General features: G+C 36.5%; 1 protein-coding gene and 1 long non-coding RNA gene across 4 annotated transcripts; one reads left to right on the top strand and one right to left on the bottom strand.

Annotated features, from left to right (window-relative positions):
* Nucleotides 1–27,665, bottom strand: LOC100255714 (pentatricopeptide repeat-containing protein At2g34400). 2 transcript variants are annotated; one of them, XM_019222799.2, is made up of 5 exons: nt 26,740–27,665; nt 24,150–25,175; nt 22,735–22,789; nt 1,966–2,067; nt 1–316 (listed from the first exon to the last, which is right to left on the bottom strand). In XM_019222799.2, the coding sequence occupies exons 1-2, from the start codon at nt 27,642–27,644 to the stop codon at nt 24,224–24,226; spliced, it is 1,857 nt and encodes a 618-aa protein (XP_019078344.1). In that variant the 5' UTR covers nt 27,645–27,665; the 3' UTR covers nt 1–316; nt 1,966–2,067; nt 22,735–22,789; nt 24,150–24,223. The 2 variants fall into 2 exon arrangements, with proteins under 2 accessions (XP_019078344.1, XP_002266689.1); XM_002266653.4 differs by lacking the exon at nt 22,735–22,789.
* LOC104880771 (uncharacterized) lies at nt 14,693–15,643 on the top strand. Of its 2 annotated transcripts, XR_009466936.1 has the most exons (3): nt 14,693–14,847; nt 14,953–15,282; nt 15,372–15,643. It is a non-coding gene; the product is annotated as an uncharacterized LOC104880771 (long non-coding RNA). The 2 variants fall into 2 exon arrangements; XR_009466935.1 differs by having other exon boundaries at nt 14,693–15,282.

Here is a 27,665-nt window from a genome sequence, read left to right as displayed (position 1 = left end):
TGACCGCAAATCCCTTTTCAGTGGTTTCAACATGCAATATGTTTTGATGCTGTGTTAACAGAAACCAGTGGTCTTAACCTACTGACCAGTAACTACAAAGAAATGTGCTAAACAATTGAACTTTATGTAATGCTTCCATCCGACAAGTCAGTAGGTTGGCAGTATTTAGTGAAGATACAGGTGAGGATCACCTCAAGGAACCAAACTAAACATTGAACATTTAATATACCGTGAGGGATTACTGTAAGAATCAGGAATGACACCAATGCTTCTCTTGGACAAGTATGTGTGGTCAACTTGCAATGGCTTAATTTCCCTGCCATCATGAAAACAAAGTACCATTATTTATAAACAAGATTTTCAAAAGATGTATGTACTTCGTCTAAAGCTTTTTATAAAATTGCAATGATCAATTTAATTAGTTTCAACTCATAAGTTTTTTATTAATTGCAAAGATCAATTTAACGGGTATGCTAGTGCTTAAAGATAAATTTATATTTACTCTAATCAGCTTAGAAAGAAGGGTTATTCTCACAAAATATCAATAGTTCTTAAATTTTTCTTGGTAAGTTCAAATTCAAAATATCAAGTATTTCAGAAAATGCTAGAGACCAAATCGGGAAATTCAAAATTTTGAAAAACATACAAAGTTTTATGATGACAAAGAGAATAGGATGAGAAACAAGGTCATAATATCAAATAGGGTATGTTGGGCTCTTAAGTTAGAGAATGAAAGGTATCTTACTATTTTTCCTTCTTTTAAGTTCCTCCCCTTCCCCCCCACCCGAATAAGGGGTAAATGAATAAAGTTTTACAGATAAATGTTCATTTAAGTGTAAGGATTGAAGTCAAGCTTGTACATTTTTTTCAGGTTGGATTGCAGTCAACCAAGCCAAATTGCAACCCTAGCTTCACCAGCATGGCAAACTATCATCTTAAGACATGTTTTTGCATAGAGATAAGCCTTAGGAGCTCTCATTAGTAAAAAATTCCTAGTCTCCTTTCCCAATTAATTTCATGACATGTTATCATATCCACAATTGCACTGATGAATATCTAAAAGAGATTTGTATGTTCTGGAGTATACAGATATGGACACAGATCACATCAAGGCACAAGTAAAACACACCATATATAAGCTTGCATGGTCAATGGAAGAACAGTTATAAAGGTCAAGTTGTCATTCCACCATGTTCAGATAAGATGCATCTTATTTTCTCCCAAAAATAGGAATGTGAATGACAAAATGGCTTGGGAAGGGACAGTCCATTCCTGTTGCTGGATTTCTCTCTTGCCTAGATTTCCTGCTCATATTTCAAGCTTCCAGAACTTCAGGGAGACCCATTTTAGAAACCAATATTTTCATAACATTTTAAGTGAAATGAGGAGATTTTCTATTCATCTTCAACCAATTCCTACTACATAACTCATTCATTCTAGACTAGAAACCTATATCAGATTTTCCAATGCAATTTAAAGCCATACAGCCTTCTTCTTTACTCACAATTGTCTCCTTTAACCACTTCCTAGATGGGGTAGTGAATACTGATGGTCAACCCTAGCACTAGCCAAACCCCATTTAGGGCCAACCTTTCCCAAGATCTAATTTTGAGAAATTCCCATCAAAACTGATGTTGACCATAACCAGATTGCATTCCTTAATTTCACCCCAAGAAATCCAGGTAGTTAGTATTCTAAGCCAATGAAGCATGCATATATCAATTACCATGCAAGTAAAAAGGACAAAAAATACAGCAACGGTCTACAAAAATGATGCCATGAATCCAAATTGAATTTGAAAATCGCACCTTGAACCCAACATAAAACTATAAAGGTGCAAAATCAAAATTAAGTATTCTAAATGAAGCAAAAGTGACCATAAATTATTTTTTCCAAAACATATTAAGAACAGAAGAAATTAATCGATTAGAAGAAGAGAAACAAAGGAAGAAAAAAGTAGCCAACCTCCACGACATTTCCTGGTTCAGAATTCAGAGCTCAAATCTTAACACAGGGAACTTTTCCACACCCAGGAATTGCTTAGTTAAACAGCCATTGAGGTCCCTTCTAAAGAAATGGATGAGGAAAAATTATCAGGAACTGTCAAAAAATGGTAACAACAAACTTTTGAAACTGAATATTACATACCCCATTTAATTTAATTAGGTCCAGAAATCTCCCCAAATATCATAGAAAGTAAAAGAAGGAACAAAGAGAACTTTAAAAGGGCTGTAATAATGTGCTATGAAGTTCATGACCATATAACATTCTGATCCAAAACCACATGGCATAGGAAAACATGAAAATTTAAAACATCTTAGAGGGAGATCTTATGCACAAACCATAAAGATAATCAACAAAGAAATGCTAAATTACCAGTGAAATTAAGGTTAACTAGCTGCCCACAACCTTTTGGACATACATTAGATTATTTCTTCCATGAAACATATGCTCTTACTCAAGCATCTTTCAACCTTACATCAAAGAAATTATGTATATACTCAAAATTGTGTTATCAACTTTATAGAAACAAGTTGTGGACCCACATTTTTCAGGTGCAAACCCACTTGATGCCTAAACTCTTTTTTATTTGGAAATGCCTTTTCACTTTTGAAACTTCTTGGAGTCAACACTTATTTTATTTTATTTTTAAAGGGAAAAACAAATAAGAAAACTAAAACATAAAATGACTCCTTAAATGAAAGTAAGGCAGTGGCTACGAACCATGTCAAGTTCAAGGGGGGGTCAAGTTACTTATTAGGAGAGCATCAAGACATCCCTCTGTGCTGAAGTTCAAGCTTGGTCTCTGCTAGTATGTTGAGGGAAAATGGATTTTTAACTAATTAATGAATGGGTGCCTCATCAAAACACATGCACACACACATAGATATATCAATTAAAACATGATGGATCACGTACACAATTGAATTAAGCAATAAGGATGGTTCACTCAGTTTGGTTTTCATGGAAGTCGTATGAATCATAGCATATTTTTCCAACATTTTTTAAGGTGATAATCAGTCCAAAAAAATTCCCAAAAACCAGCCATTTTATTTCTTTAAGCAATGGAAAAAGAGGCAAGGAGTATGGGTAGTGAAATGGGCTAGTAATGGGCATCATGAGTGAGGGGAATTAGGGGAGTTTGCTGCCAGAGTGCGCTTGAGCGCCCCTGACAGTGGCCTTATGGCCCAATACTGAAAAAGGCGCTCCTTTGCTTTTTTGAACTCCTTTTGTTGATCAGTTTGAGGTAAAGAACTCTTTATTTGTCCCTGATTTATACAAATCAAAATGCTTTTGAGATTGAATCAATTTAAAGCCTTTTCCTTGGTTGGGAAAATTGAGTCTTATTCAAAGATTCTCAGGGCATTTAAAAAACTGACTTTTCAATCCCAAATGACTAAAAAGGTCAAGCTTTTATCGCTGAAACTCATATGTAAATGGATATGCCAATTCTCACTACACGCATCCCACAAATTTTCACATAAAAGAACATAAACATGATCCTTTCATTTGATTCCTTTTTAGATTAAAGAAGAGATGATACAATCATTATCCATGTGCACAAATCTTTGCAAATCAACCCCATTGATAAATCCATATATGATGTGAATCATGTACTTTAAGCATGTGATTGCTAAAATCAAGGGATAGAAGCAAGTATGATCAAATAGCAGAGGGCTAAGAGTCTTAACAATGATGAGGACAAAGAGAACTCGCCTAGTTTGGTGCATTCAAGATGGAAGAACCAGGCCCAAAGCCTTCTCAAGAATTCCCATTTCTCTTCCTTTCCTTCTCTTATTTGCTTCTTCGGTTTTTTGCCCTCAGCCCAGAATTCCTTAGATCCTTATTGTGAACCCTCCAAAATCTTAGCTCCCCTCTTTATGTTTGTCTCCCTTGCTCTCCAAGAAAAACTCAATGTGTTAAAAAAAGACCCCACCCCCACTCCACAAAATCCTCTTCTTTTTTCTTTTGCACTCAATCCCTCTTTTCCTTTTGTAATCCAATTAATCTTGAATTTCAAATACTTTTCCCTTTTCTTCTTTCAATCAACCACTTCCCTTTTTTTACCCCAATCAAAATTTCTTTTCCGACAATTCCTTCTACTTTCTTCTCTCGAAATTCCACACAAGCTTTTTGTTTTGAAGTTGAATATGCATATTACTTACCTTTCAAATAATGAATCTATATAATTTTATAGGAGTCGATACACAAAAAAAAAAATAGAAAAAACTAACTTCCTAAAACATATGTCCCAAAATCAAGAAATTGGAAAAATATATATATATATATATATATATATATATCAATGAAATAAAATTAGATGGATAAATAGGGAAAAAAAAAAAGTAATTTCCTAAATTTGAAAATCTATTATCAATCAACCTTTGACTTCCCTATTCTATAAGGATTCTTAACTAATTAGTCACCACTCCCCTTCAAGCTGGTGAATAGACATTGTCCATTCCCAGTATACTCATGATCATATGAAAGGCTTGACTTGTAAGTCTTTTTGTCAGAATATCTGCCAGTTGTCCTCCTGTTGAAACATATGGAGTGGAAACCAAGCCACTATCCAACTTATTTTTGACGAGGTGTCTATCAACTTTCACATGCTTTGTACAATCATGTTGGACATGAATATATTTAATATTAATAGCTAACTTGTTGTCACAATACAACTGCATTGTTCCTTTCCATTGCACTTGTATTAAACAACTCCTTGCTTTTTAGTTCTCTAAGCAAACAAGTTTCCTCCCAAGAATGTATAATATCTTGATGTTGACCTTCGATCTACAACTAACCCCACCCATTCGGCATCAATGTATGTTTCCAAACTTAACTCCATATTCCTTTTAAATATAATACCCTTTCTAGGAGTGAATTTGAAGTATCAAAGGATTCTGTAGACTACTTCAAGATGGATTTCTTTTGGTGAATGCATAAACTAACTTATGATGCTCACAGGATAGGCTATATCCAGTCTAGTATGGGATAAGTAAATCAACTTTCCAACCAGCCTTTGATACATGCCTCAATCTATGACAGCCGCCTCCTTAACATCAAGTCTGTGATTTTGTTCATGTTGGAAGATAATTCGAATAAAACCAAATCATTCTAATTATGGAAAGATTCTGTTTTAAACCAATAGCTGAATAATCAATTATTATTTGAACATTATTTGACCCTTTTGATGTTGAATAAATGTTGTTGATTAATAGCAACAAAATCTTATGAGATATGATTTTATTATTCTTAGAATTAAAGCTTATTTCACGTCCTACTTTGTATAAATTAGAGTTTGTACCTTTATTTTATTTTTAATAAGAATTCGGTGAATACTGATTTTTTCTCCTGATCGGTGACATGGTATCAATGCCAACCGACTTCTAGTTGAGAAAAAAACAATGGTCAAAACAGCCATGGTTGGAGCAAGCAGGAGTAGTGTTTCAGAGGAGCCGACACTTCTCAGACACCTACAATTGCTCTCACCATCTTAACCTCAAAAAATGCTCTGCTATAAATTACAACAAAAAAAAAAATTGAACAGGAAAAATTTTTGATAATGGTCAAGAGCAGTGCTAATGGTGGTTCAAGGCTGCAGCAAGCTAAGGTACTTGAACGACACCATTATTAAACCAACAAAAATAGACCCAACTTACCCCACATGGGACGCCAACAACTCAATTGTGATGTCTTGGTTGGTAAACTCCATGACTGATGAAGTACAAAGCAATTATCTTTGTTATCCTACTGCAAAAAAAATCTAAGACTCTAAATCTTGCATATTTTGACTCAGAAAATTCAGCTCAGGTTTTTGAGTTGCAGAATATGGCTAAAGCTCGAATGTGTCTACGTACTTCACATCACTCAATAAAATATGGCAAGAGTTGGACTTAGCTGATGATTGCAATTGGAGCTATGCCACAGATTGTGAAAGATATAGAGCTCAGATTAATAAGGAAAGGATCAATGACTTCTTAGCGGGGCTCAACAAGGAATTGGATGAGGTTCATGGTCGACTTCTTGGAATAAAGCCACTTCCAGTGATTGAAGAAATCTTCGTAAAGGTGAGGAGAGAGGAGACACACAAACGTGTGATGCTTGGTATGGTAAAAACTCCTACTGTTCTTGGCAATACCACTACTGATAACTCAGCCCTGGCAGCCCATAAAAATGATAGTTCCCATGGAGATACGCACAATAACAGAAGAAACGACAACCTTTGGTGTGATCACTATCAAAAATCCAATCACAGCTGTGAAAACTGCTGGAAGTTGAATGGCAGACCACCGAATTTCAAAGATAACTGACGCACATCAGACCACTTCGGACACTGAATAGCAACCAGAAGAGAATTCTGTCAATATTTCCTTAAACAAAGAGTAATTAGAGCAACTCTACAAATTGTTAACATCATCCTTAGCCTCGATACCAGCACAATCAAGCACTACTACATCCCAAAACCTCATTAACTCATCATTCCTAGCCCAGAAAGGTACATTTCAAACTGCTTTGAGTGGAACAAAAAAAAAATTCAACCCTTGGATCATAGATTCAGGGGCAACAGACCATATGACAGGTTGTACAAGTCTTTTTTCTACTTATACTCCAGGTTCTAGACACATTAAAGTCAAAATTGCAGATGGATCCCTTACTATTGTTGCAGTGACTGGTACTATAATTTAATGGCCTCATATAACCCTTTTCAATGTTCTCCATGTCCCAAAACTGTCATGTAACTTGCTATCCATTAGCAAACTTACCAAAGATTTGAATTGTGCTACCTATTTCTTGCCTAATCATTGTGAATTTCAGGATGTGACTTCAGGAAAGAGGATTGGCAGTGCTGGGGAATATGGAGAGCTCTACCACTTCAAGGAAGACAATACAAGGATGGACAAGCTCTAACAGCTAGTTGTAAATCTTCCTCTAGGACTAAGCAACAAGAAATAATGTTGTGACACTTTAGGTTAGGCTATCCAAATTTTCAATATTTGAAATATTTTTTCCTTCTCTTTTCAATAATAAAGATGTCTTTCAGTGTGATATTTGTCAATGTGCCAAACATCAATGATCCAATTATCCTTCTCAACCCTACAAAGCATCCAAACCTTTTGCAATGATACATAGTGACATATAGGGTCCCTCACATCTACAAATTCTAATTGGGAAAAGGTGGTTTATCACGTTTATTGATGATCACACACGAACTACATGGCTTTATCTCTTGAAAGAAAAAAATGAGGCAAAACCAAAATTCAAAATTTTTTATCAAATGATTCAAAACCAGTTTAATACTGAAATCCAAATCTTAGGAATAGATAATGGGGAAGAGTATTTTAACACCATTCTAGGGAATTATTTGTTAGAAAAAGGGATTATGCATCAAAGTTCAAGTGTAGGTACACCTCAACAAAATGGAGTGGCCGAGCGAAGGAATAGACATTCATTGGAAGTAGCCCGATCTATTATATTTACCACAAACGTACCAAAACAATTTTGGGGGGATTCCATTCTTACAGCCTGTTACCTTATAAATCGTATGCCAACCCGAGTTCTCAATTAGCAAACACCATTAAAAAGCTTCCTTCAATTCTATCCACAAACTTGGTCCATCAACCAACTTCCTCTTAAGGTTTTTGGCTGTAAAGCCTTTGTTCATGTTCCTGACCAGAATCAAACCAAACTGGATCCTAGAGCATTAGCTTGTGTCTTCCTTGGTTATTCAGCCACACAAAAGGAGTATCGTTGTTACTCTATTGAAAAACAAAAATACTTTGTCACAATGGATGTTACATTTTTTTAGAACCAACCTTATTTCTCCCAAAATTCACTTCAGGGGGAGAATGTAGGTAAAGAAAATTTTTAGGAATTATCATTGCTAAGCCTACTACCAGAACAACCACCAAACTTGTTGCCTAATCCAGCTGTATCACCAGAACATCTATTAAACCAACCTTCTCACCAACTTGAACAACCACCAAACTCGTTGCTTAACCCAACTGTCTCACTAGAAAAACTATTAAACCAACCTTCTCACCCACTTGAATAGCTAGAACACTTCCTTAACCAACCAGTGTTTGAAACTGATGAACCAGAACAACCTAACCCAATTGAACCTAGGGTGTCAACAACAAAAACAAATTCAAGGCCAAGGGGAGATTCACTGTAGCAACCAGAACTTCGTGTCTATTCAAGGAGGAGTAACCCAAGAATAGTAAAGGCCAAAATGGACCAACAGTGTTGTCAAGAATCAGAAACAATTGTCCTTCCTGAGGTAAGTGACGTTGATTTGCCTATAGCCATGAGAAAAGGAGTTTGATCATGTACTAAACACCCAATAATTCTAGGAGAAATTGGTGTGAAGGAGGAGATGCCAATGAAGATGTATTGTGACAATAAGGCGACCATCAACACATCACACACCCAGTTCATCATGATCGGACTAAACACGTAGAAATTGACAGACACTTTATAAATGAGAAGGTTGAAGACGGTACAATTTACAAATAAACAAGTAGCTGATGTACTCACCAAAGCACTATTAAAAAGATCATTCGAGCAACTAGTAGACAAACTAGGTATGTTCAATTTGTGCAACCCAACTTGACGGGGGAGTATTGGAAGATAATTCAAATAAAATCATATCATTCTAATTATGGACAGATTTTGTTTTAAACCGATAGCCGAATAATCAGCTATTATTTAAACGTTATTTGACTTTTTTATTTTGAATAAATGTTGTTGATTAATAGCAATAGAATCTTAGGAGAAATGATTTTATTATTCCTAGAATTAAGGCTAATTTCACGTCCTATTTTGTATAAATTAGGGTTTGTACCTTTGATTTATTTTTAATAAGAATTCGGTGAATGTTGGTTTTTTCTCCTGATCAGTGGCAATTCAATGGTAGTGTCAACAAGCTTACATCCTAGCATTTGGGTTTGTCTTAGCAAATCAATGACATATTTTTATTTTTTTTTGTGAAATAAAAAGACCACCCTTTGAATGAGTTACTTCAATCTCCCAAGATATTTTATTTTAAACTCTACAAATAGGTGTTTTTTAAGCCATTTTTTTTTCTCCAAATCATCTCCAATAATAATTATATCATCCACAAAGACAATTAAGGCAACAACCTTTCTTGAAATTGAGTTACTAACAAAGAGTGTATGATTTCCCTCACTTATTCGATACTTCATCCCCACTATAGCCTCGGTGAATCTACCAAACCACGCTCTAGGAAATTGTTTAAGTCCATGTAAAGCCTTTTTTATATTGCACAGAAGGTTGTTACTAAAATTCTTATTAAATCCTAGAGAGCTTCCATATAAACTTCCTTCTGCAATTCACCATGGAAAACACATCCTTAACATCAAATTACTGAAATGACCAACCAAGGATAACTAAACATAACAAGATACGAATAGTATTTATCTTTGCCATCAGGGTAAAAGTTTCTTAATAATCACCTCCATAGGTCTATTATGACCCTTGGCTACTAATCTAGTTTTATCTCTCTAGAGTCCCAGTTGTGTTGTATTTTACAGCGAATACTTATAACCAAACGGCCCTTTTCTCTTCAAAAATTCTATAATTTCCTATGTTTGACACTTTTCAAGTGCTTTCAATTCCTCACTCACGGATTTTCTTCAATTCTCATTCCTAAGAGCCTATTGGACTATTTTTAGAATTTCAATGGGATTTAGGTGACAAAGAAAGGCTTTATGTGAAGATGACAATTTATCAAATGAGATAAAACGGGAAATAAGGTGTTGAGTCCACTTTTGAGTTTCGTTCCTAATAGTAATAAGTAAATTTAGGTCCTCAAAAACAGGTTCATCATGAGAATCATCAATGTTTTTCAACCTATGTTTAATATATGGAGAAGAAAGCAATTCAAAAGAAGTAAACAATTCAATGCCCATCATAGCAATTCAAGTGTTTGGTTGTATCTCTTATGTTCATATCCTAGTATTTTGGGGTCAAGTTTGCTACGGTTTTGATATGAACATAGGAGATACAACCGAACACTTTGGGAGGGAGTTAAGCAAAACCATGTAAATCTAGGAAAAACTTTGAGAAAACAACCATTGGAAATCAATGATCCAAGACTCTAGAAGGCATTCTATTTATTAGATATGTGGCTGTTAAAACTGCTTCATCCTAATAAGACTTAAGCATATACTTCGAAAATAATAGTGGCCTTGTAACTTCTAGAAGATGCCTATTTTTTGTCTCTACAACCTCATTTTGTTGTGGAGAATTATTACAAGAAGATTGATGAATGATGTCTTTTTCTAAGAAAAATGTTGATAAAACCTTATTGGAGTAATTCTTCCTATTATCAGACCTTGCATTTTTTATTTGAACCTCAAACTAGTTATCAATTATTTTATGGAATATAGGAAACACATTGCTCACATCATATTTATTTTTCAACAAATACAACTAGGTGACTCTAGAGCAATCATCAATGAAAGACACAAACTATCGAGATCCAGAAATATTTGAAATAAGAGGACCCCCCACATCTATATGAATCAAAGTTGTAGAAACTAAGAATCATACAAATTGTATATTCAATCGTGTGTTTTTTACATAATCGGGTCCCTATTTAACATATGTGTATAGAGAGCAAAATATGGAAATATAAAAATCAAACCAAACATTTAGCCTAAATATCATATCTAATTGGGGCCTCAATCTTCTACCACAATATCCTACAAATCACCCCCCAAATCATACGGGATTTCCACACTCCCCCTCAAGTTGGATCATAGATATTAATCATGTCCAACTTACAAATAAAATCTTCAAAACTAGATTTTTGTAATATATCTGTCAATTGTTCCCTTGTAAGGATATAAGTCATGCAAATAGTCCCCTTCTCAATTTTCTCCTTTATAAAGTGTTTATCCACTTCTATATGTTTGGTCTTGTCGTACTGAACAGGATTATGAGAAATACTAATGACAGCTTTGTTGTCGCAATAGAGTTTGATGGGGAACTCTACTGTAATGTGTAGTTCTTCCAACAGTTTCTGCAACCATAGTCCTTCACACATACCTTGTGCAACTGCTCTAAATTTAGTCTCAGCACTACTTCTAGCTACTACACTCTGTTTCTTACTTCTCCATGTTACTAGATTTCCCCAGACATAGGTACAGTAGTCGATAGTAGACCTTCTGTCTTTTGTTGATCCCGCCCAATCTACATCTGTATAGATCTCTACCTTTTTACTATCACTCTTCTTAAAGAATAGTCCTTTCCCTAGAGAACCCTTTAGATATTTGAGGATCTTATACACTGCTTCCAAGCATGGTTCAAAGTCACAGTATCGGTCACTAACTCGGAGGGTCCCGAGGCATATCGGTCTCGGTATATCGGTTTGGTATCGGACGATACGTAAAATAAGCTAATTAAAAAATTCAAGAAATTATAAAAATATTATGTAAATCATCATAAATATATATACAATTAAATAAACTCAAAAAATTAATAAAATAAAATGGTATCACATTTAACATTATTTAAATAGTTATAAAAGTATTTGCTCAAAGTTATTTATGATAATGCTAATAAAAGTAAATATATCAGTCTCGAAATCAACTTGAAGTCAACTATAATCAATATGACCTTTAGAGGTAAGATCTATAGACGGGGTGCATAAATAAAACAAAATTATCAATTTAGACTAATACATCAACATAATTATTATTTTAAGCAATTACTTAAATTATCAATCTCCTTCCGAGGTAATATTAATACATTATTCTTATATGATTCTTTAAACAAATTTTAATTTAATTTTTTTATATATAATTAATTTTAATTATATTCGATTTTTTTTATATTTTTATAAAAAAAATGCATGAAAATTTTATTTTTCTTAATATATTTTGCAAGAAATTATTTTTTTCCATAAGCTTAAAACACCAAATTTTTATTTTTTTATTTTTTTTTATAAAGAAATACATGGACTGCAGGCTTTCATGAATTGAACTTGGGCTGGGCCTAATCTGGTGGGCCGAACCAATGTTTTTAAAGGCATTTGTGGGGCGCGCCTCTTGAGGTGAGGCGCAGCGAAAACGCGTTGAGGCGTTAAAAATAAAACGAAACACCTGAAAGGCGTACGCTTTTCCGATGAGGCGTGATTGAGGCGCGCTTTGATCGCGCCTTTCACGCTCCAAGAAGAAGGCGTACGCTTCGTCGGATCTGATGTGGCAATGAACAGAGATTTAAAAAAAACCCTAAGTAATCCCTAAAACCCCAGTCCTGACTAAAAACAAACCCAAAACGAAACCCTACCTCCAACGACTCAAGCGGCGACGGAGTGCTCACCCTCGGCAGCGACCAATCGCAACGATCTTCTCCGGCGACAATCCCTCTCATCTCCAGGTATGTTGCGAACTCCCTCTTCCATGGTTTCTCCTTCTTCGTTTCTCTCTCTGCAATCCACACGGGCGTTGGCTCTTCATCCAATTTTTTTTTTTTTATCAAATCAGATGTGCTATATATCTATTTATATTTAAACCCTTTTTTCTCTCTCTCACAGCATTTAAATTCTCTCACAGCCCACACTTCCCGTCCACACTTTTCTCTCTCTCCCAGTAGGCTTTTCATCTTTTTTTTTTTTTTTTTTTTAATTATCAAATCAGATGTGCCTTTTGTTAATAAGATTTTTTTTTGAAGTTTTTTATATGTTTGCTTATAGTATCAACAAACAAATATAATTAAAATTATATAAAAGATAATTATTTGTGAATTTTGAATTTTTTATTTTTGGTTTAATTTTAATTCTCACCTCAATTTTCTTTATTTCATTATTAAATTCCAATTAAAATTTATGTGTATAATTTTTAAACTCCTTTTAAAAAAATTGGTTTTTTTTTTAATTTAAACCAATTAAATTTTGTATTTCATTTTTAAATTTCTTTTAATTGTGCTTTGTTATTATTTTTTAGTCAATTATATTGTTATATGGAAATTTGAATATTATTATTGGTGATTTTTTTTAGAATGAGTTCCTCCGATTCGAAAAATTCAAGAAAGGATTTTGTGTGGAAGTATGTGATTGAAGTTTCTGGAGAGCAATATTCAAGATGTAAATTTTGCAATCAAAGATGTACGGGAGGGGTGAATAGACTAAAGCATCACTTAGCCGAAACTCATCATGGTATGAAACCATGCAACAAAGTTAGTGAAGATGCTAGATTGGAATGTAAAGAGGCATTGGCTAATTTTAAGGATAAAAAAACGAAGTGAAATGAATTGCTCCAAGAAATTGGTATGGGTCCAACTTCAATGCATGAAAGTGCCTTGTCTAAAACAATAGGGACATTAGGGAGTGGGAGTGAGAGTGTAAGTGGGAGTGGGGAACCTATTCCTAGGGGACCCATGGATAAATTTACCACTTCACAACCTAGACAAAGTACTTTAAATTCAAAGTGGAAGTAAGAAGAAATGAAGGAAGTGTGTAGAAAAATTGGTAGGTTTATGTATTCAAAAGGTCTCCCATTCAACACTGTGAATGATCCTTATTGGTTTCCTATGATAGATATTGTTGCAAACTTTGGGCCCGGGTTTAAGCCTCCATCTATGCACGAATTGAGGACATGGATTCTTAAAGAAGAGGTGAATGACCTAAGTATCATTATGGAAGATCACAAAAAAGCTTGGAAACAATATGGATGTTCAATTATGTCAGATGGTTGGACAGATGGAAAAAGTAGGTGTCTAATCAATTTTTTGGTGAATAATCCTGCTGGCACTTGGTTTATGAAATCAATTGATGCTTCTGATACAATAAAAAATGGGGAATTGATGTTCAAATATCTTGATGAGGTGGTTGAAGAAATTGGAGAGGAGAATGTTGTGCAAGTCATCACTGATAATGCCTCTAATTATGTGAATGCTGGAATGATGCTTATGGAAAAAAGGAGTAGATTGTGGTGGACTCCTTGTGCTGCTCATTGCATTGATTTGATGTTGGAGGATATTGGAAAGCTAAATGTTCATGCTACTACACTTTCTCGAGCTAGGCAAGTTGTGAAGTTTATATATGGGCATACTTGGGTTCTTAGCTTGATGAGAACATTTACAAAAAATCATGAACTTATTCGTCCAGCAATTACACGATTTGCTACTGCATTTCTTACTCTCCAAAGTCTTTATAAGCAAAAGCAAGCTCTTATAGCAATGTTCTCCTCAGAAAAATGGTGTTCAAGCACATGGGCTAAAAAGGTAGAAGGTGTGAAAACTCGAAGTACAGTGTTGTTTGATCCAAATTTTTGGCCTCATGTTGCTTTTTGCATAAAGACCACTGTTCCATTAGTTAGTGTCTTGAGAGAGGTTGATTCAGAGGAAAGACCAGCGATGGGTTATATTTATGAGTTGATGGATTCAGCTAAGGAGAAGATTGCATTTAATTGTCGAGGCATGGAGAGAAAATATGGCCCAATTTGGAGAAAAATTGATGCAAGATGGACTCCGCAACTTCATCGACCTTTACATGCAGCAGGCTATTATCTTAATCCTCAATTGCGGTATGGAGATAAGTTCTCTAATGTTGATGAGGTGAGGAAGGGATTATTTGAATGCATGGATAGGATGTTGGATTATCAAGAACGTTTAAAAGCTGACATTCAGTTGGACTTATATGACCAAGCAATGGGTGAATTTAGGAGTCGTATAGCAATTGATTCTCGAACATTAAGAAGTCCTACAAGTTGGTGGATGCGTTTTGGGGGTTCAACACCGGAGTTGCAAAAGTTTGCTATTCGAGTCCTTAGCCTTGCTTGTAGTGCTTCGGGATGTGAAAGAAATTGGAGCACATTTGAATCGGTAATACTTCTATTTTTGTAAATTTTTATACATATATTTCTATTTCAATGTTAGAGAACTTTATTTCATTTTAACACATAAAATTGTTTCTTTTATTATTTGTAGATCCATACAAAAAAAAAAGAAATAGACTTGAACATCAAAGGTTGAATGCTCTAGTGTATGTAAGGAACAACACTAGATTGAGAGAGCGAAGTCTACAAAGGAAACAAAATGTTGATCCAATCTTGGTAGAGGAGATTGATTCCGATGATGAATGGATTGCGGAGAAAGAAGATCCCCTCCTCCCCCTTGATCTTTGTTGACTTCAAGATAATGAATTATTCAATGTTGATGCCATTAGAGTTGTGTCATCCAACTCCCAAGAGACGCAAGCATCATCGGATCATATGGTTTCTTCACATTCCTACAAAAGGAAACATAATGAAGTACCAAGTAAGCACTCAAAAATTGAAATCATAAATTTGATTAAATTTAATAAAAAAAACTTTTAATATTTACACATAATTAATACTTTATGCTAGGTACAAGTGGAGGCAAAGGCAAAGAGAAGGAATTGAATTTGACACCAATTGATGAAGATGAAGATTTAGATGAAATGGGGATACATGATAGTGGACATTTTCCTACTATTGATACATTGGATGAGGATGATGATGACCTTGGAGAGGAGGATTTAAGTTGAAACAATTTACTCTAGTTGTTATTTCATGACTTAGTTATGGATTTTTTGTAAAAGTTTAGAACTATTATTATGGTTGACTCTATTTTCTATTTCATGACTTAGTTATGGCTTTTTGTTAAAGTTTGAAACTATTAGTATAGTTGAATCTATAATCTATTTTATAAATTTGTTATGGTTTTTTGTGAAAGTAGGGAACTAGTATGTTTTTTTTTATGATTCTAATGAATTGTTTTCATGTTTTTATTTATGCTATTTTATTTTATATATTTTAAAATATTAATTAATTATATAATGTAAGGCTCAAAAAGCTTACGCCTCAACGCCTCGAGGCTTACGCCTCGCCTCACGAACACAAAAATGCCTTGCCTTACGCTTTCGCCTTTAAAAACTTTGGGCCGAACCCGTAAAAAAATGTCATGGTGCTGACCCACATAGGATCACCAATCCTCAACCTCAAGACCTATCTTCTTCTATCTTGCCCTCCACAGCTCCACTGAAAGCAGAGAGTGCAAGCTGCAGAGAGTGAAACCGCCATGGCCACCTCTCTCTTCTCCTATCTTGCCCTCCACCGTGGACACTCACGACGTTGGTTCCGCTGGTGGTGCAGTCAAAGCCTCTTTCCTTCACTGCACAAAGCTCTTCTCTACTCCCAAACTCGGAAGGAGGGTTGTCTAGTCAGCGTCCAGTCACCGTTGCGGCACCAACAGCGCACCAAAGATGAAAAATCTACACTCCTGATTTCTTTAAAAATGTTGATTCTTGTTGTAATGGGTTTCGGAATCTGTTGATTGTTTTTTTTCCGAGTCGACCGAGTTAACTCGGAATATCGGTCAAGTCATCTGAGTCCAACCGATTCAAGGCCGAATCTAGGTATAAACTGTATCTGGTATCGGACTCGTCGCGGTCAGCGTCAAGGCTGATACGACTCGGCCAAGTCATACCGAACTCGGCCGATTTTTTGAACTCTGCTTCCAGGTGACTTTCCTTTGGTGAATGCATGCACTGGCTAATCATGCTTACGATGAAAGCAATGTCTAGTCTAGTGTGAGAAAGGTAGATCAATCTACCTACTAGTCGCTAATATCTCTCTCTATCCACAGGTTTTCCGTCGCTTTCCGTCATTTTTCTTGCCTTGATAGGGGTACCGCTTGGCTTGCAACCAAGCATGACAGTCTCCGTCAGCAAGTCAAGTACATACATTCTTTGGGATATAATAATTCCCTTCCTTGATTTGGCGACCTCCATTCCTAAGAAATACCACATTTGACCCAGATCATTTACCTCAAACTCTGTGGCTAAGACCTTCTTCAACCTCTCCACTTCTCCTGTGTTATCTCCGGTGAGAATGATGTCATCGACATACATGATTAGGATGGTCATCCTTCCATCGTTGGATTGTTTGAAGAACATAGTATGATCTGAATGTCCCTGTTGGTATCCTTGGTTCTTAATCACCTTTGCAAATCTATCGAACCATGCTCTCGGAGATTGCTTGAGACCATACAGAGATTTCTTCAATTTGCATACCCTAGTTTCTTCTTCTTCCTTACAAAACCCTGGCAGTAGCGTCATAAATACTTCTTCTTCCAGCTCACCATTCAGAAAGGCATTCTTGATATCAAACTGATGGAATGGCCAGTCTAGGTTTGCTGACAAGGATAAGAGAACTCATAAGGTGTTCAGCTTTGCCACTGGTGCAAATGTCTCGGTATAGTCGATGTCGTAGGTCTAAGTGAACCCCTTTGCAACCAGGCGGGCTTTGTATCGTTCTACTGTGCCATCCGCCTTATATTTCACTATGAATACCCATTTATAGCCCACTGGTTTCTTTCCTCTTGGCAAAGTCATCACTTCCCAAGTCCCATTTTTTTCCAATGCCCTTATTTCTTCCATCACTGCCTCTCTCCATTCTGGAATCTCCAAGGCTTCTTGAATGTTTTTAGGAATCTGGATTCTATCAAGGTTAGTCGTAAAAGCACGACACTTTGCTTTGCAAAAAGAGCATTATAAGACACAAATTTTGAGATAGGATAGAGAGTACATGAACGAGGTTGCTTCCTAAAAAGCAATGGGTAAGTCATCTGTTACCTGATCAAGATTGGAGGCAAACTCCTAAAGGGTTGGAACTATCACCGGTTCTGACTCTTTTAGTGCTTTAGAGGTGAGTGTCTCATTAGACTTCGATTTTGGCCTCCTTGAGTAGACGAGTGTTTCCCTATTTGTCTGTATTTTCGTATCTCCCCCTGAGTTCAAGTGTCCTTCTATATTAGGCGAAGGGGTAGATATAAGGCTCAGAGTGGACTCGAACACAGCAACATCGAGGTAGTCTAAGGTTAAGGGTGGTCTAGCTTCACTCACAGACTCCCCCTGAAGCGAGTAGTAAGGAGTATGCTCAAAGAATGTGACATCTAGGCTAACATATGGCTTATGTGAAATTGGGTCATAGCATTTCTAGCCCTTTTGTGTGAAAGAGTAGTCAAGAAAGACACATTTAAGCACTCTAGGATCCAATTTGTTTCACTTAGGTGTGTGAGCATGGACAAACACAGTGGACCCAAAGACACGAAGTGGAAGATGTGCACTGAGTATAGAATGGGGAAAAAACTCATGGAATTTCTGGAGAGGTGTGTCAAAAGATAGGACTCAGGCATTCAGTTAATAAGCTATGTGGCTGTCAAAATGAAGTCACCCCAAAATTGTGAGGGCATGTGAGAGGTAAACAGCAAGGCACGAGCAACTTCAAGAATATGTCTATTTTTCCATTCTGCAACCCCATTTTGCTAAGAGGTGTCAACGCAAGAACTTTGATGAATAATACCATTTTCTTGTAAATAAGTGCTCAAGGAGTGATTGAAATACTCAATACCATTATCAGTACAAAGAATTTGAATTTTAGTGTAAAACTGAGTTTGTATCATAGAGTGAAAGTTTATGAAGATTGATCAAACCTCAGTTTTATCAGTCAACAAATATACCCAACACAGGCGAGTGTAATCATTAATAAAAGTAATAAACCATTTTTTATGGGTCTTATTAGGGGTACGTGAGGGTCCCCATAGATCACTATGAATTAGAGTAAACGGTATGGATGGTTTATACTTAGATTTAGGAAAAGATGCACAATGGTGTTTGGCAAGTTCACACACATCACACTGAAAAACCCATGAAGCTTTATTTGAACATGGTGAAGAAAATAAATGTTGCAAGTATTGAAAACTAGGATGACCCATCCTTTTGTGCCATAACAAAAGTTCACTTTCCCTAGGACTAGATGTAGAATTACAAACAATAGGAGGACACTGTCCATGCATATTAGCTTCGCCGAAGTAATATAGCCCCTCACGTTCCTTAGCACTGCCAATCATCTTCCCTGATGATAGGTCCTGAAAAACACAATGAGAGGGTAGGAATTTAGCTGAGCAATTAGACTGTTTCGTTAACTGGCTAATAGACAGCAAATTGCAAGATAAATTAGGAACATGTAGGAAAGGGTCGAGAGCAATAAACTCAGAAATACGAATACTCCATTTGCCAGCAACTAGGGATAAAGTACCATCTGCAATTTTTATTTGCAAATTACTGGCACAAGGAGAGTATGTAGAAAATAAATGATGAGCATCGGTCATATGATCAGATGCACCAGAGTCAATAATCCAGGGAGTAATATGAGACTTGGTACTAAGTGCTGTTAGAAAAGTACTTTTGTGGGCTAAAGAATTAGAGGACAGAGTAGTAGAAGACTGACCAGAGGCTTGGAAATTAAAAAAAGTAGCTCATATAATTTCGCAAGCTGGTCGGAATTAAACCCCACACTAGAAGCTAACTGATGATTTTCTATAAGTGTTTTGTCTGTCTGGGTTTCGGTGGAGGCCTAATGACTATGGGTTTTATTAGGCTGTTTGGGCTTCCAATCTACGGGCTTACCATGTAAAGTCTAGCAAATGTCTTTAGTGTGGCCCGTTTTCTTACAATGCTCACAATAAGTCCTCTTAGACTACCATGGGCCAGATCCAACATGAGGCCCACGGGTTACAAGTGCTGAAGCCTCGGACCCAGAAGTGAGATGTTCCCACAACATCACTTTCCTTCTGCTCTCCTCACGTCACACGTCAAAGAAGACCTCTCGGATGGAAGGCAGTGGCCGACGACTAAGAACTCTGCTCCTAACGTCGTCAAGCTCGCATTTCAACCCCGCTAGAAACTCAAAGACTCTCTCATTCTCCATCTTTTTCTTTAATCACACACTGTCACTTGTGCACTCTCATTCCTCTTCGCAGCTAAGATCAAGATCTTGCCACAAACCCAGCATCTCGATATAGTATTATGTGACTTCCCGATCTCCTTGCTTCATCAGCCAAAGTTGCATCTTGAGTTCGAAGATTCGGGAAGCATTCTTGACATCGGAGTATGTTTCCCGTATTGCATCCCACACATCTTTTGCCATCGGGAGGAACATATACGGTTTACCAATGGCTAGCTTCATGGAGTTGATCAAGCATGAGGTGATGAAGGAGTTTTCGGATCGCCATTTATAGGATGTTGCTGCATCAATCAGAGGTGGTCGCCGAGTCTTGCCGGTAAGAAACCCTAGCTTTCCCTTTCCGTCAATAACAAGCTTGATTGCCTGTGCCCACTCTCTGTAATTCTTACCGTTCAATTTTTCAACGGTAAGATGGAGTGGGGAGTTGTCGAATGCACCAGCCGAGCCCATGGAGGAGTTTATCTCCGACTCTCTTTCCTGGGTTACCGATTGACTGGACTCATGGTTGTCTCCTTTTTGGGCAGCCATGGATTGATTAGGGTTTAGAGCAATCTGTTCTCTAATACCATGCAGAAACTAAGAATCATACAATTGTACATTCAATCGTGTGTTTTTTACATGATCAGGTCCCTATTTAACATATACACAAAGAGCAAAATATGGAAATATAAAAATCAAACCAAACATTTAGCCTAAATATCACATCTAATTGGGGCCTCAATCTTTTGCCACAATATCCTACAAATCACCCCCCAAATCATATGGGATTTCCACAAAAGTAAATGGATGAGATGATTGTTTATTATTCGATGGAAATGAGGAGCTATGATGTTTGGCCAATTCACAAACTTCATGATGGAACACATTGATATCTCAATTCTTGAATAGCAAAGTAAATATTTTTGTCAATAAAAGAAATGATGAATGTCCTAATCGGAGGTGATGTAGCCAAATTTGGTCTTTTTTGGATTGGAGATTTTCTGAAAGATAAAAGAGTGGTAGTTTATCACCACTTTCATTACTAGGTTCAAGGAAGTAGAGCTATTCCTATTCTTTAGTATGCTTGATCATCTTCCCTGTAACTTAGTCATACAATAAGAAGGGAAAAATGTTCACATTACAAGTTAAATCTTAGTTGATGGACTGATAAAGATAAATAAAAGTTTTGGCACATGTAAGATTGGCTTCAAGGACAAAGATGATGACAAATTTATTGTACCTTGACTAGCTACTTTAGATAAAGCATCATCAACTATTTTAATCTTTTTATTTCCAATTCAGGGACATGGACTAAGCATCGAGAAACAATGTGAAGAATCTGTCATAAGGTCAGTAGTGCTCAAGTCACTGACCCAAGAACTTCAGAAACAATCGTTCAAGGCACTAAGAGCTTGAGAATCAGAATACTTACCTGAGTGTGCCAAAGAGAACGAAGCACTCGGGTTTTCAAGTGATGAGAGGAGATTTCTCAGTTGCTCAATTTCCTCTTTCTTGAATCCTCCAATTCCAAAATTGTTTGTTGTATGCTCTTGGTGGGCTTCTTCAGTATGAGCAACATATGCTTGTCCTACTCACTGTCCAGTTTGTGCTCCTCAGTTGTCATTGTTTTGGTTGGATGACCAAGGTTTGCCACAAGGCTTTCTTAAGGATTCATTCAGAGTTTTCCATCTTAGCAATGAATGAAGAGGCTTTGGTCATTGATTATTGGTGCATATAGCAACGTCATTGAAATCCAAAAATTTTTAGAAGTTTTTATGATTGAGAACTAGAATTGATGGATGGAATCATGGCTTGCATTTATCATAGTATCCCTAGGGAGGATAGGGAGGCCATTAGAGTTCACCTTTTTAGTTACTTCATTTTTTAAGCCAAACATTTATTTCCTGTTCTGATATGGGGTTCTGATTCCCCATCCAAGGTAGTCTTTTAATGCAAGAAAGGGTTCAGGTAAAGATCCTCACCATTGATCAACTGATTAGTTGACTGCTCTTCCTGTCTGCACAAGGTACACTAATCCATTGTGAGGCCTCCAGAAGCCTCTGCACTATATTGTTTTCGGTCTTTACCATGTCTTTTGTGCTGCCTTGTTAAGTAAAGGAAACTTGGTCAGCCTGGCTTGATGGTTTTGTAGGGAAGAGGTAGAAAGGGTGGAGAATGCACCCTTTTAGCTTAATCTGGTGCATCAGGAAGAAGTAAAATTAGAGAATCCTTTTGAAGAGGGGGGCTTCTGAATCAAAGTTGAAAAACATATCCCTGAAATTTTGGTTTTATTGGTTGGTGGACTCCCTTAGGTAGGGACATTTGTCTTCCAGATTTCAAAGATAGGATATATGTGACCTGAGCCCTTTTCAGGAATCCCTTTACTCTCTTTTGCCTTGTTTAGGCATTTGTATAACCCGTGTACCAAATGTGTGCACCCTTTAGAGGCATATTGATTATAATTCCATTCTTGCTTGCTTATCAGAAAAATAGAAAAGAAAAGAAAAGAAGCTAAGTTGAATGGAGAATCTCAAATCTCCTAATCCATAGAACAGACAAAAAACATTCTCTCACAATGGATAATCAAAAATACCAAAATGCTATTGAAAATTAAAAAGGATTAAGAAAAACAACCCGTTTCTTTAAAAGTCAGCTTAAGAGCTTAGCTTCTGATGTATTGCAAAAGACAAGAACTGTATTAGTGTTAAAGAAGTATAGATTTTGAAAAAACTAAAAATATTCCCAACATAATAACGGGAAACCAAACAAGTAAAAAACTTTAAAAAAATATAGAACACTCTATTAAGTCAATTATAAGAACACAAGAGAGTAGTGGTCAAGAAGAATAGCACGAACACTTCTGATCAAAATAAAAAAATAACACAAACACCCATAGACAGGGACAAAGACACAGAGACAGAGACATTATAAGTTAAAAATTGAGAAAGAGATAGAGTTGAACCTCTTTGAAAGCTCTCAACTGTGTCAACCCCCTGCAGCTTTGACTTTCTTGTTTTCTAACTCAAACAGAATGAGAGAGAAACACTTGATTAGCTATTTTTTAGTACTTTAAAAATCCATCAGCTTCTTTAGAAACTATAGCAGCTCATGTAAGTAAGCACTCAAATTGCCAGGTGGAGCTTATCTCTTTAAAACAACAATCTTTAATTGGGGATGGCTTTTGGGTTCTCAAGTCCCATAGACAGAAACACTTGACAATCCAGGCATTTTCATGTCCAATCTCCAGTTCTCACAACATCAGGGAGCAGGTAAAGTAGCATTCTCTACATGAGTATAATCCGGAACCGATAGTAGAAATTTCTAGCATATGCAAATAAGGCATTTTATTCAGCATGGCACAATACTCGCATAAGCAGAAATGTCGAAGGGAGTAGTTTCAAGACTTTCTACTCTGATGTTTAGGCCAGTATCAGTGTCTTGGAATGGTAGGACACCTCACCTTATGGATGACTATGCAAGGAATGTATGTCAAGGTTCACTTCATAAAGCACAGATCAGAAATCAATATCATCTTCAAGAGTGAAGGCTAAGGTTGAGAAGCAGACTGACAAAATGTGAAGCACTTGAGGGCTAATATCAGCTTAGAATATAGGGAAAATGACTTCTTTGATATTTGTAGGCAATAATGCATAACTAAGCATTTTCCAGCTCCAGGAACCCACAATAAAATTGGGTAGCAGGACAAATCATTAGAACTTTGGTAGAGAAGGCAAGATATGTTAGGTTAAATGCAAGTTTTCCAAAGACTTTCAGGACCACAGCAGCTAACTTGCTAAACTGTTAATAGGTTTCCTTCACCAGTTACTTCAAAGTTCCAGAAAAGGTCTGCAGAGGCAATCCTGAAGATAACTCTATTATGGAAATGTTTGGTAATGTGGATTATGTTTATCTGCAGAGTAAAGAACATCCAAAGTGGAATGCAAACTTAAGGCAAAAGCATTCAGGTTGCAGTTCCAGGAAAAAATTAAAAATTAAAAATTTTAAAAATAAAATAAAATAAAATAACCAAAAAAACAAGTAGGAAGACAGATTGTAGAGTTGGAGCTCAAGAATCTCCAATGGAAGAGGGTGGGTGATAATTATTGGGAGGATCACAGCAGTCCAAGACAAGCCATATTCTATTGTGAAATAGGTTCCAATAGAAGTACAGAGGTAAAGTTTTGAGCCTAAGGTTTCTTTTGCAGTGGTATCAGATAACCGTTCTTGTCATAAAGAAAATGTACCCAAAATCACATTAATGGTATCTCAAGCGGCAGCACAATATTCATACAGAGTTTAAAAATGGTAAAACTTCATTTTGTCCCATGCTTACAACAATAATATACAACAGCAAAAGAGTTAACTAAATTCACCAACCTGACAAGACATGATGGCTCCAAGCATGTTATTTGGTAGTTGACAAGCTTGGCAAGTAAAGCACACTTCCCTTTCTATAGAAAATCAACCTTTGGACCATAACCTTCTACCTTCATCTCCTCATTTAGCAAGTTAATTACCTGGCACATATCTTGCGAAATGAAGTGTAAGACATCACCAGCATGAAATTCATGCACTTGATTCTCAATCTCAATCCAGCTACAACCAGGAGTTTTGGTGACACCCCTCTGCCTCATCAACACTCTCATCCTAGCTGAATCATCCCACCTCTTCATGTTTGCAAATATCTTTGATGAGATTATATAGTTTCCAGAATTCAAAGGCTCCATCTCTAAAAGCATATGCATTACACGCTCACTGACATCTACATTTCTGCGTTTCTGACAGGCACCGAGCAATGCCCCTAATACAACTTCATCTGGTTTTTCAGGCATCTTCTCAATGAAGTCCCAAGCTTCATGCACATGTCCTGCACGTGCCAAAAGATCAACCATGCAAGAGTGGTGTTCAATTTTTGGAACCAATCCAAAAGATGAACTCATCAAATCAAATAATTGACGGCCCTCATCAACCAAACCAGCATGTACACATGCAGATAGAACTCCTATAAATGAGATATCATTTGGTCGGACAGCACCACCCTCCTTTGACATGCGCTTAAATAGTGACAAGGACTCTTGGGGCCGCCCATGAAAAGCAAGGGCAGAAATCATGGCATTCCAAGACACCTCATTTTTCTGGGGCATGTCTTCAAAAACTCTAAGTGCATCATCTAAGCTCCCACACTTTGCATACATATCAATTAAGGCAGTAGAAACGTAAATGTCATTTTGTAAGCCTCTTTCTGATGCATATGTATCAAGCCACTTTCCAAAGTCAAGGGCCCCAATTGAGGCACATGCAGACAATACTCCAACCAATGTGATTTTATCTGGGTTAACACCTGATTCTCTCATGCCGCTAAATAGTATGATTGCTTCATCTGACACTCCATTTTGTGCATATCTATCATTGATGAGCAGAATCATAATTCATATAGAACTTAATAAATAAATATTCATTAAATCAAAAGACAACCACCAAATGTTCAGTCATGGCTGACTTTTCAAGTTGAAAACAAGGTCATAAAGAAACAAAGAAAAAGACAAATGTTAGGAAGAAAAACCAAAAATTTAATCTCTTGACACAAAATTAACCCAGTCAATAGTCCAACATGTATATTCTTCAAAGTGTTGAGAAACATTAGGATACTAAATTTATAAAAGACTAAATTCATAAATCTTTTATAACTCATACTGTTACAATCACTCAGCTAGACCAATATTTCCTACAAGGCATGTCCCAGCTGCAGTTGCTATCCACTAAGGCTGCCTATCAGCTAAGCTTGGTTTATTCAATGTCAACATAAACCAGAACTGACCAAGAGGTTTCTCATTTCTTCCCAGAACATGAACTAACCAGGTTATTTCATCCAATGTAAATGACCAACAGCTGAAGGTTAAAAATTAGGTCTATGTTGTACACATCCAATCTTTATAAGATTAATAAAATTTTCTTTTTGATGAATAAATGTGTTCAATATCATACACACACACACTAAGGTGACATTTGATTTTTTTACTTAAATCTAAATAGAACTTAATTTAACTTAACTCTAAATACAACTTAATACTAATAAGTATTAAGTTGTTTGTTTTTATTATTTTATTTTTATTAAGTATTAAATATTGATAGGATGAAGGCTGTGTTGAGAATATGTTTTAGTTGTTTCAAAAAGTTATTTTTAGCATTCAGAAAAAGCCAAATATTTTGGCTTTTTCTATTCAATCAAAAAAAAATTAAAATAAGTAATAATTAGAAAAAAAAATAAAGTTAAAAACAAACTATCTAAAGTCTAAAAGCAAATTGCATTCAGCATTAAGTTGAAAAAACAAACACCATCTAAGTACAACAGGGTGTGGTTCTGGATGATTGACTTACCCAAGGCAATCTAAACAGAACACTACTGCCTTGTTGCATTCCCATTCTCTTAGGTCTTAACCCACAAGCAAACCTAGGTGCAAGCAGGGACAGACTCAAATTGCACTAAGAATTATACCATAGTACAGGTAATAGTTGAAGAAGGAAAAGTATGGCGCTTATGTTTGAACAAGGACACCTCTAAAGCTTTCCCTTCTCCTTCAAACAGAGAATATCATTCTGCCTTCCCTTCAGTAGAAAACAGTAAAATGTGACCTTCCATTGGACAAATTATTCTTCTAAGAAGAATTATGCAGAAGGCATTTTCATAAGAATATTTCCTTATGATAAAAGTCTTTATCTTTCAGCTATTGAAATCTATTGTCCCTTCTAAAACTTGAGTCATTGCCAAAATTACTGAGTCAAAAATAAATGCTATTCAACAACTCAATGTCATTACCAAAAACACCCTATCAAAATGAATACTACTGAAAATTTCACTGCCATTGTCAACCAATATAAACCAACAAAAGAACAAACCAAGTTCCATCTGAGACATTCCTGAGAATGAATTATAACAATAGATAAGCACAAAGGAAAATTTTCTCACCCAGTAATCATAGCATTCCAAGTGACCACATCTTTCTTCACCATTCTGTCAAACACCCTCCTGGCCGATGACAAATCCCCACATTTGCCATACATACCAATCAGTGCAGAACCCACAAACGAGTTCAAATCCATCTCATTTTCCACAACAAAACCCTCAATCCAACTTCCCAAACCCAAGTCCCCCAAGTCCCCACAGGCACCAAGAATGCTCACCAAAGTCATCTCATCCGGTTCAAACCCTGCATCCCTCATTTCTCCAAACAACCCCACCGCATCCCCTGCATACCCCATCCTTGAATACCCCGATATCATCGAATTCCACGACACCAAATCCTTTTCACTAATTTCATCAAACACCCTCCGAGCACACCCCAGTTCCCCACACCGGGAATACATCGTGATCAAAGAATGTCTCACATGGCCATCCGCGCACAACCCACTTTTCAAAACCCCCGAATGAGCACATTGCCCATGATTCAACACTAAAAGATTGGCACAAGCAATAAACACAAATGGGTAAGTGAAATTATTAGGCCTTATGCCAAAGTCCTTCATTTGGTAATAAAACTCAATAGTGAGATTGAATTTTTGCCATGTGGTCGTTAGGCCGCGGATCATAATGTTGAAGGCATACTCATTGGGATACGGGATTTGGGAGAAGAGAAGGGAAGCATTGTTGAAGTCTTTGAGATCAATGAATCTGTGGAGGAGGAAATTGGGTTTGTGAATGGCGTTGATGATCATTTGGGTGTGAATTTGTTGGAGTGATTTGGTGGAAGTGCATTGTTTCAAGAGAGATAATAGCTTGTCAGTGAGGGTTTGTTGTGCGTGACGTTGGGATTTAGCAAGGGCTTTTGTGAAATGGCGGGAAATGAGATGTGAAGATGCTTTTGGTTTGAGCATTTGATTGGGGAGGATCCGGAG

Source organism: Vitis vinifera, chromosome 11 (assembly GCF_030704535.1).
Source record: "Vitis vinifera cultivar Pinot Noir 40024 chromosome 11, ASM3070453v1".
NCBI classification, from domain to species: Eukaryota; Viridiplantae; Streptophyta; class Magnoliopsida; order Vitales; family Vitaceae; genus Vitis; species Vitis vinifera.
The sequence above is the reverse complement of the archived record's forward strand: the minus strand, read 5'-3'. Positions and strand labels throughout refer to the sequence as shown.

Excerpts from the sequence above, each read along its gene's own strand:
- LOC100255714 (XM_019222799.2), bottom strand. The coding sequence starts at position 27,644 with ATGCTCAAACCAAAAGCATCTTCACATCTCATTTCCCGCCATTTCACA. Across the intron at positions 25,176-26,739 it reads TGGAATGCTATGATTACTGG|ATATGCACAAAATGGAGTGT; the intron begins GTGAGAAAATTT and ends CATCAATGATAG.